General features: G+C 34.6%; 1 protein-coding gene across 1 annotated transcript; it reads right to left on the reverse strand.

Moving 5' to 3' along the window:
* Positions 1-329: 329 nt before the first annotated feature.
* LOC112639732 lies at positions 330-10,484 on the reverse strand. The gene is made up of 4 exons (XM_025414608.1): positions 10,106-10,484; positions 9,624-9,907; positions 8,773-9,549; positions 330-389 (listed from the first exon to the last, which is right to left on the reverse strand). Exons 1-4 carry the CDS (start codon positions 10,482-10,484, stop codon positions 330-332), a joined length of 1,500 nt encoding a protein of 499 aa, XP_025270393.1.
* Between the last annotated feature and the right edge of the window lie 381 nt (positions 10,485-10,865).

The raw sequence follows: 10,865 nt of genomic DNA on the forward strand, positions 1-10,865 counted from the left end.
TCTGAGTTGAATAATTTAAATTTCAACCGATCCTCTGAGAACGCTCGAAGCGTATCCTAGAGTGTAGCGTCGTTCGAGTCAGTCACTCGATGTGCATTGGGTAGCAAATTCTACTCCTCTGCCGCTTTCACGGAGAGCTTCTCTGGAAGAATTTCTCCGTGGATCCTGTGCCGCTGTGACGTGACGTCTTGCACATCGATACTAGACTCAGAATTTAAGACTCGCTCCTAGAGGATCTGTCGAAATAATAGAATTTATGCACTGGCTTACAAGTTAATTATCAAAACATTTTATGAATTTTATACTTATCTGAAGTAAGCCAGCCGCTCTTACTCGTACCCTTGTCTGTATCCTTGAATCTCCAGACCTCTCGGTGCAGCCACATGCTCCTGGAAATTCAAAATATGCTAAATAAATTATCATTCGTTGTATGACAATTTTCCTTGAATCTTACCTGTCCGTATACAGACTCTAAATTTTTTTCTTTTGAGTTGAATAATTTAAATTTCAACCGATCCTCTGAGAACGCTCTAAGCGTATCCTAGAGTGTAGCGTCGTTCGAGTTTGTCACTCGATGTGCATTGGGTAGCAAATTCTACTCCTCTGCCGCTTTCACGGAGAGCTTCTCTGGAAGAATTTCTCCGTGGATCCTGTGCCGCTGTGACGTGACGTCTTGCACATCGATACTAGACTCAGAATCTAAGACTCGCTCCTAGAGGACCTGTCGAAATAATAAAATTTATGCACTGGCTTACAAGCTAACTACCAAAACATTTCATGAATTTTATACTTATCCTAAGTAAGCCAGCCGCTCTTATTCGTATCCTTGTCTATATCCCTGAATCTCCAGTCCTCTCGGTGCAGCCGCATGCTCCTGGAAATTCAAAATACATCAAATAAATTGTTATTTGTTGTACTCTAATGACTTGTATCTCGCTGAACATTTCGGTCATTATATGTGCAAAGTAGAGATATACTATCATTACCAACATTCGTTTATCTCACAGTAATCCATTAATCCGCAATATTGATCCTAATTCCATGAATCACTTTGTGGTAATTACATTTACTTCATATAACCATTCATTTTAACAGGTGTCTTTCTACGCATCATCGTAAGTAAACCTCCTCTTAGTGTTAAATTAATCGTATTAAACATACTAAATGGTCATATTCCCTCGGTAGATGGTTAACCCCCGCCGAAATTCTCCCGTCGGACGTGACATTCCCCTCCGCGCCGCGGGTATACGCCGCCGTCGAGCCTCACGGTCTATACCTAGGCTCCCTATAGCTCGTCAATTGTTTGCCGACGAGAACACTTTAGTGAGCAGAGTAACTAGGTACTCAGCCGTACATAGTTTCGCTGCCCCCCGCGCATACCCTTATCGTCCTCCCCGAAACCCTCCAGCGGTTATTCACGAGGAACAACTGCCCAGAGCCAGGCCAACATCGCCCAACTACTCCCCCATCCAGGATTCATCCAATCCTAGTTACTCGCCAGTCCGGACACAGGAAGATCTGCCCCCCATACCGGAGGAACAAGCACACGTAGAACGAAGGACGGAACCGGAGGTTGGTCCATCCAACCAGGGCCAAATTCAAGATCATCCTGAACCGAATTTCTACCCGGATAGAGAGCCAGAGGACCTTGTCTTACCAAGCAACGTCCAACCCCTCGCAGGACTAACCGATGAAGATTTTATCGAAATTTACGAATACTTGCAGCGGGATAATTTCTTCAATAATCGCTGAAAGAACAAATATTGCGACGTTATAACAAATAATAGCTACATTTAAATATCCGTTTGAAATATACCTATACCTATTATAATAAAAATTTGTAAAGCCTTAAGGAGGTGATATAATAAAAGAGAACAGATCAAAAAGACAAATTGGGTCAGGTTCTATGGACCTACAATTTATTTCCGTCATCAATCCTACTCCTAAAAGAAACGCAAAAGATTCTTAACCTCTCGGCGTCCCAGGGTAGAGCCGGCCTAGCAGGTTGCCCTGAAAAAGAAATAGAGAGAAGTTACGATTGCGTAACAAATAAATACGTGCGAAGTTACGATCGAGACGTAACAACAAATTCAAACGTAACAGTAGAAATGAATGCTTTTAATCCGAATTACGTACGCCTATGCGACGTACGAACTTGAATTATACATTTTTTTCATGATAGCATGCGTTGATGCGAACTACTGAACTAACCAGAAATGAATGCTTTTAATTCGAATAACGCACGCCTATGCGACGTACGAACTTGAATTAAACACTTTTTTTCAAGATAGCATGCGTTAATGCGAAGTACTGAACTAACCTGAAATGAATGCTTTTAATCCATATAACTCACGCCTATGCGACGTACTAACGTGAATTAAACGCTTTTTTTCAAGATTGCATGCGATGATGCGAACTACTGAACTAAGTAGAACTGAATGCTTTTAATTCGTATAACGCACGCCTATGAGACGTACTAACGAGAATTAAACCCTTTTTTTCAAGATAGCATGCGATGATGCGAAGTACTGAACTAAGTAGAAATGAATGCTTTTAATCCGAATTACGTACGCCTATGCGACGTACGAACTTGAAGTATACACTTTTTTTCATGATAGCATGCGTTGATGCGAACTACTGAACTAACCAGAAATGATTGCTTTTAATCCGAATAACGCACGCCTATGCGATGTACTAACGTGAGTTAAACCCTTTTTTTCAAGATAACATGCAATGATGCGAAGTACTGAACTAAGTAGAAATAAATGCTTTTAATCCGGATAACGCACGCCTACGCGATGTACTAACGTAAAATAAACGCTTTTTTTCAAGATAGCATGCGATGATGCGAAGTACTGAACAAACTAGAAATTAATGCTTTTAATCCGGATAACGCACGCCTATGCGACGTACTAACATGAATTAAACGCTTTTTTTCAAGATACCATGCGATGATGCGAAGTACTGAACTAAGTAGAAATTAATGCTTTTAATCCGAATTACGTACGCCTATGCGACGTACTAACGTGAATTAAACGCTTTTTTTCAAGATAGCATGCGATGATGCGAAGTACTGAACTAAGTAGAAATGAATGCTTTTAATTCGTATAACGCACGCCTATGCGACGTACTAACGTGAATTAAACGCTTTTTTTCAAGATACCATGCGATGATGCGAAGTACTGAATTAAGTAGAAACGAATGCTTTTATCTATAACCGCCTATGCGACGTACTAACGTGAATTAAACGCTTTTTTCAAGATACCATGCGATGATGCGAATACTGAACTAAGTAGAAATGAATGCTTTAAATCCGAATTACGTACGCATATGCGACGTACTAACGTGAATTAAACGCTTTTTTTCAAGATACCATGCGATGATGCGAAGTACTGAACTAAGTAGGAATGAATGCTTTTAATCCGAATTACGTACGCCTATGCGACGTACGAACTTGAATTAAACACTTTTTTTCAAGATACCATGAGTTGATGCGAACTACTGAACTAAGTAGAAATGAATGCTTTTAATCCGAATTACGTACGCCTATGCGACGTACTAACGTGAATTAAACGCTTTTTTTCAAGATAGTGTTACGTTTGAATTCGTTGTTACGTCTCGATCGTAACTTCTCACGTATTTATTTGTTACGTAATCGTAACTTCTCTCTATTTCTTTTTCAGGGCAACCTGCTAGGCCGGCTCTACCCTGGGACGCCGAGAGATTAAGAATCTTTTACACTTCTTTTAGGAGTAGGATTGATGACGGAAATAAATTGTAGTTCCGTAGAGCCTGACCCAATTTGTCTTTTTGATCTGTTCTCTTTTATTATATCACCTCCTTAAGGTTTTACAGATTTTTATTATAATAGGTATAGGTATATTTCAAAAGGACATTTAAATGTGGCTATTATTTGTTATAACATCGCAATATTGGTTCTTTCAGTGATTATTGAAGAAATTATCCCGCTGCAAGTATTCGTAAATTTCGATAAAATCTTCATCTGTTAATCCTGCGAGGGGTTGGACGTTGCTTGGTAAGACCAGGTCCTCTGGATCTCTATCTGGGTAGAAATTTGGTTCAGGATGATCTTGGATTTGGCCCTGGTTGGATGGACCAACCGCCGGTTCTGTTCTTCGTTCTACGTGTGCTTGTTCTTCCGGTATGGGGGCAGATCTCCCGGTGTCCGGACTGGTGAATAACTAGGATTGGATGAATCCTGGATGGGGGAGTAGTTGGGCGATGGCGACCTGGCCCTGGGCCGTTGTTCCTCGTGAAAAACTGCTGGAGGATTCAGGGGAGGACGATTAGGGTATGCGCGGGGGGTAACGAAACTATGTACTGCAGAGTACCTCGTTACTCTGCTCGTTAAATTATTCTCGTCGGCAAACAGTTGGCGAGCTATCGGGAGCCTAGGTATTGACCGTGAGGCACGGCGGCGGCGTATACCCGCGGCGCGGAGGGGAATGTTACGTCCGACGGAAGAATTTCGGCAGGGGTTAACCATCTACCGAGGGAATATGACCATTTAGTATGTTTCATACGATTAATTTAACAATAAGAGGGGGTTTACTTACGATGATGCGTAGAAAGACACCTGTTAAGATGAATGGTTATATGAAGTAAATGTAATTACCACAAAGTGATTCATGGAATTAAGATCAATATTGCGGATTAATGGATTACTGTGAGATAAACGAATGTTGATAATGATAGTATATCTCTATCATTCACATATAATGACCGGAATATTCAGCAAGATACAAGTCATTAGGGTACAACGAATAATAATTTATTTAATGTATTTTGAATTTCCAGGAGCATGCGGCTGCACCGAGAGGACTGGAGATTCAGGGATACAGACAAGGATATGAGTAAGAGCGGCTGGCTTACTTAGGATAAGTATAAAATTCATGAAATGTTTTGGTAGTTAGCTTGTAAGCCAGTGCATAAATTTTATTATTTCGACAGGTCCTCTAGGAGCGAGTCTTAAATTCTGAGTCTAGTATCGATGTGCAAAACGTCACGTCACAGCGGCACAGGATCCACGGAGAAATTCTTCCAGAGAAACTCTCCGTGAAAGCGGCAGAGGAGTAGAGTTTGCTACCCAATGCACATCGAGTGACTAACTCGAACGACGCTACACTCTAGGATACGCTTCGAGCGTCTTCAGAGGATCGGTTGAAATTTAAATTATTCAACTCAAAAAAAAATTTAAAGTCTGTATACGGACAGGTAAGATTCAAGGAAATTTGTCAATATATTAAGAATAAATCAAGTTAATATGCGAAGTTATTGTCAAGGTTAATTAAGAATAATTATTATTCTATAGTTTCCTTACCGGATGACGGAATTCGTGGGTGGATAAAAGCACCGCCGCTTCTTCCCTGGATTGCTCGACCTCGGTGAGAACCTGGAGAAGTGGCAAGGCAGCGCAGAAAATGGCCAAAGACTCGGAAGTTGCTGGGTGGTAGCACTTTATTACGGTGTTGGTATTGATACAACTCTCTTAGTAGAGATTGAGACTAAGTCTCGAAAGAAAAAGTCGAAATCGCGACTAAGTTATTTTCGAATATGCTAAGGTGTCCAGTAGGCTTCTAGGTTTCTTCCTCTTCAAGAGCTGGAGATCTAATGGCGTAGAGGACTGAGACTTGACGCCCGAGGTGCCTTAGGTCCCTTCCTCTGGTTTGACGTTTAATGGTAGGGAGAAGAGGTGGGCCTCTTCGGTGATTGGTGGGTCGGCTGCTGGAGCTGTCCCTTCCTGCTATGAGTTTGCGATGTGGTGGGTGAGAGTCTTGTGATAGGGATTGCAAGTCTTGAGTCTTAGACTTATTAAATTTTTTTATAAGAATATTTTTTAATAATGATTTTTAACAATCAGAATTTTTTACAATATCATATTTATGTCATTAGAAAATTTGAGTTCGATTTATAGCAATTGTTTAAATTCTAAGTGATATTTTGATAAATTCTGATGTATTAAACCATTATTATTACAATGGTTTTTACAATTATACATATAGTTAAAATTAGTAATAGTTAGTAAAGAAAAATTTAACATTTGGATTGCTATAAGAGATTTTTCTTTGCAGGTCTTAAAGCAACGGATACGAAGATGGCTTATCTCTTTTCTAAGAATAGATATGCTGGATGTCCTTCTAAGAATTGCTCATCGCATTCTTTCTCTTTATAAGACATGTTAGTAATAGTAATATTTTTTAAATGAATTACTTTTTTAAAATTCGTTTACGTGGCTTAAACTGGCATATTACACGTAATATTTCTGGGTTTAATAATTATCTTAAGACTAATTATCGAGATTTATCATTTACAAGATATATTTTTATTCATTAAATAACGGTTTAACAATTAGAATTTTGTAATTTTATATGTATATATTTTAAAATTTTCAAAGTCGACTTTTAATGATTACATAAGTCTGCGAATAATATTTTAATAAATTCTAATGCGTTAAGCCATTATCATTACAATAAATTTTACAATAAGAATATATGTATATATAAGTATATGGAAATTAATTATCGCTTCGCTTAATAGTTATTATATCGCTAAAATTTTATTTTTCCAGTTCTCGGAATAACATATTAAAAAGCAGCTCGTTTTACTTCTAAGAAAGATCACGGCTGTGCTCGAGGAATTCACTGCACGCTCTACAGTGATCTTTTATTCAAGAGATCTTTTGATTCTGACAATGTTTTATTCTTTGAAGAATTTCGTTTGGGCGACTTTTATATTAGCATATATATATATATATATATATATATATATATATATATATATATATCTATGGATACGTAATCGCATATTACTTATGAAAATTGATTTTGGCAAGTTTTTACTGAATCATATTTAATAATCATCGTATAAGATTAATAATTATTGTATAAAATCATGGGGTTATTAATATTAATTATTTGTTAACATTCGTAATATATATATATATATATATATATATATATATTTTCTTGTGTGCTGATATATGTTAATTTTGTCGCAGCGGCAGTCTATTATATCTCTACCTTTGTTTTATTAAACTTGTTACAAAAATATATATATATGCATATAGTATGCATATATGTATGGGGATATTTTTGGACATGTTAATATATATATGTCAATTTCCATCGCGACGCTTATTTATTATATTTATACCTTTATTTTATTGAATTTTGTTATAAAATATATATGCGTATGTGCACGTTTATTCAATTTATACGTCACATATAGTATGTATATATATGGGGATATTTTTGGACATGTTAATATATATATGTCAATTTCCATCGCGACGCTTATTTATTATATTTATACCTTTATTTTATTGAATTTTGTTATAAAATATATATGCGTATGTGCATGTTTATTCAATTTATACGTCACATATAGTATGCATATATATGGGGATATTTTTGGACATGTTAATATATATATGTCAATTTCCATCGCGACGCTTATTTATTATATTTATACCTTTATTTTATTGAATTTTGTTATAAAATATATATGCGTATGTGCATGTTTATTCAATTTATACGTCACATATAGTATGCATATATATGGGGATATTTTTGGACATGTTAATATATATATGTCAATTTCCATCGCGACGCTTATTTATTATATTTATACCTTTATTTTATTGAGTTTTGTTATAAAATATATATGCGTATGTGCACATTTATTCAATTTATACGTCACATATAGTATGCATATATATGGGGATATTTTTGGACATGTTAATATATATATGTCAATTTCCATCGCGACGCTTATTTATTATATTTATACCTTTATTTTATTGAGTTTTGTTATAAAATATATATGCGTATGTGCACGTTTATTCAATTTATACGTCACATATAGTAGGCATATATATATATATATATATATATTAGGGTGGGTCAAAAAAATTGATTATTTTTTTTTTTACAAGTGGCACGGAAAAATGGGTTGTTAGACGCCTTAAAAAAATTCTCACCAAATATGAGCTCTTAATTTTAATAGGAAGGTCCTCCGCATCGCAGTTTTTTATTTTTTTCTCAGTCTAATAGAAAAAAATTCATACCTCATCATTAATTGATTGTACAGAAAAATGTTTTAGAAAAATTTTGTAGGAAATTTAATGTTCTACAAAAAAGGTATCTTATGTTTTTTCCGCAAACCTCACCATTCGAAAGATATTGAAGATTTAAGTTTGATTATTTTAAGACAAATTTCATTTTTGTTTATGAATTTTATAACTCGACAACAAATGACTATTGTAAAATGCGCAATACAAATTTTTGTAGGAAATTAACTGCTCTACAAAAATGGTCTCATATGTTTTGGCGATTAAATCAAGCGTTCAAAAGATATTCATCATCAAACTTTCATGTGTACTGATCTTAAGAGTTTTTGACTAGATAATCGAAAAATTTCAATTTAATTTATAAGTTTTGAGAAAATTTACACGAATTTTAGTTTTTATCAATTGAGAAACTTCAAAATGTTTTTCAAGTTTTTTTTATGTGTAAGTATCTTTGTCTACATTAAAAAAAATAAATTGTACATTATTTATCGCTTAGTTAATTATTTATTAATAAAAAAAGCAAAGTTTTCATTATAAATATATTATGATATGTTTCAGTATTAGAGAAAAATATATCCAATTATTTATAAAAAAGTTTTTTATTTTAATTTTCAACTGAGTTATTAATTTTCGAACAATTTTTTGTTGCAAGTAGGGTAATTTTTTCGATGCTCTTTGACAACTTGCAATAAAAATTGAAATTGCTCTTCGTTTTTTGTTAAGCATTGGTTATATTCACTTACTAATGCGACACCTCGCTCTGCCACATCATTAACAACTTTTAATTGTTCGAAAAATTCTTTATTTTCATTATAACTCTCATCAGTAGACCATAAATCAATATTTTTGTCAAGAAAATCATACGGCAGATCAAAAAGCTCAAAAAGTTTCAATGACTTCTTAGAAACAAAGTCACTTATGTCTTTTTGCAGAATTGAATCCAAATTTTTTTTATCAATCATAAATCTTCTTGCTTTAGAATCTGTACCTTCGCGAGTCTTAACAGCTTCGACAATATTTTTCTTTATGTTTAATGGAACGGTATCATCAAATAGTGATAAAATGGCAAGTTCATCACTTAAGTACCATAGATGTAAAGTCATTTTTTCACATGTAGCCGAAGAAATCAAAGGATTAATTTGCCTGTACTTAATTAAATTTTTCATGAACTTTAAGTCGTGATTAGCAGCAGAAGTCGCAGAAGTTGATGAAAACCAAGCTCTTACATACACCATAACTATAAAAATACAAAGTTGTCGAAGACCATTCAATTCTATCTTAGAAAGGACAAATCCATCTCTAAAAATAAATATTTTTAGGCAATAAATTGCCTTTGCCATCCATCTTGCGTGATGAATTGCACCAGGACGTTTAAAGGAAACTTGGTCTTGAGGCATTTCTCCAAGAAAAATTAATGACAATTCCAATAATTCTTTATAGTCATCTCGGGGTTGCGATAACTACCAAAAATAATCAATTATTTGTAAAAAATCGAAAATTTTTCTTTACACTTAAAATTATATTCAAATTATACCTGTAAGTATCGCGTAATAAATGTAGATAGATGATTTTTTTTATCCGTAACAATATTAGCAACAATAGTATCATCAACACCAGATTTATACTTCGTTCTATCTACTGTGTCCCAAAATTTTTTGAATCTCTCAAATATTCGAATATTTGGTCCGGATGATACTGGCCAATACACTTCGAATGCACTCCTTAAAATGATCTCATAAATATGATGGCGACATGGTAACCAAATCAATTCTTTTCCTAAGGCCTTTTCAATTTCTTTACATGTACCGTGATGGATTCCTGTATAGTAAGAATAGATAATTACACTTTAAGTTATGTATTTAAGAAAAATTGTAACGCATATTTAAAATCTAAATAAATAAAGAATTATAAATAATAGGCACGTGTTGAAAATTTAATTTGTGTGTGAAAACAATTCAACCAGAAGGATCAAAATGAAATTTTATTTCAAATATTTCATCATCATAGATTAGTTACCCGTATTAACCGCAGTCGTGTCAAAACACATCGCCTTAATGTAACGAATAATACCCCATTGATTTAACGTCGATAAGATGGCTGCTGCTTGATTTTCTGCCGTTCCACTATTCATTTTTGGAACTCCAAGTAACTGCTCAGTACCAAAAGCAGTCAAAAGAATCGGTAACCGATCCACAAATTTCGATTCAGCAATGTCATTCAGTATTTTGCCATCCCAATGCACGACGTATTTATCATGAGCTTTGAAGTTATCTTTTAGCCCTATAGCAATGTCTTTTTGTAAGAGCATGCGAGTTCGTTGAATTGTTCTGTAACTAAGAGTTGTATCTTCTATATTAACACCAACACTTGATAGAACTGGAGCAATAATAAACATCGCATGTCTACTACTGACATTAGCTCTGTCGAGTGCCGAGATAAGCTCTGGAGTTAAAATATTTATTTTTGCTCGCGTTGTCGGTATTTGAGGCACATACTCTAAATCTGAACCGAAATTTGTAGCTTGACTTAATGTAAGCGTTGAGGATGACTCTGATTTTTCACTTGGAACAATCTCATGGCTAGTTGAGGGTTGATTCAAATCTAAAATGAGCGATATTATTAAATTAATGGAAGAAAAAATTTGAAATGCATTCATTTTGATATCAGGTAAGGAACATGAAGAGTTTTTTATTTATCATCTATTAACATATTGACATTTATGATATAATTAATTAGAAAAACAATAATATACTTTATTATTTATAATTTAAAATAA

The sequence above is a fragment of the Camponotus floridanus genome, unplaced genomic scaffold (assembly GCF_003227725.1).
Source record: "Camponotus floridanus strain SB8 unplaced genomic scaffold, Cflo_v7.5 scaffold85, whole genome shotgun sequence".
NCBI classification, from domain to species: Eukaryota; Metazoa; Arthropoda; class Insecta; order Hymenoptera; family Formicidae; genus Camponotus; species Camponotus floridanus.

Coding starts and splice junctions, on each gene's coding strand:
- LOC112639732 (XM_025414608.1), bottom strand. CDS start 10,484: ATGTTTATTATTGCTCCAGTTCTATCAAGTGTTGGTGTTAATATAGAA. Junction 9,908..10,105: donor CACGACTGCGGTTAATACGG/GTAACTAATCTA, acceptor CTTACTATACAG/GAATCCATCACGGTACATGT. Junction 9,550..9,623: donor TTATTACGCGATACTTACAG/GTATAATTTGAA, acceptor TATTTTTGGTAG/TTATCGCAACCCCGAGATGA.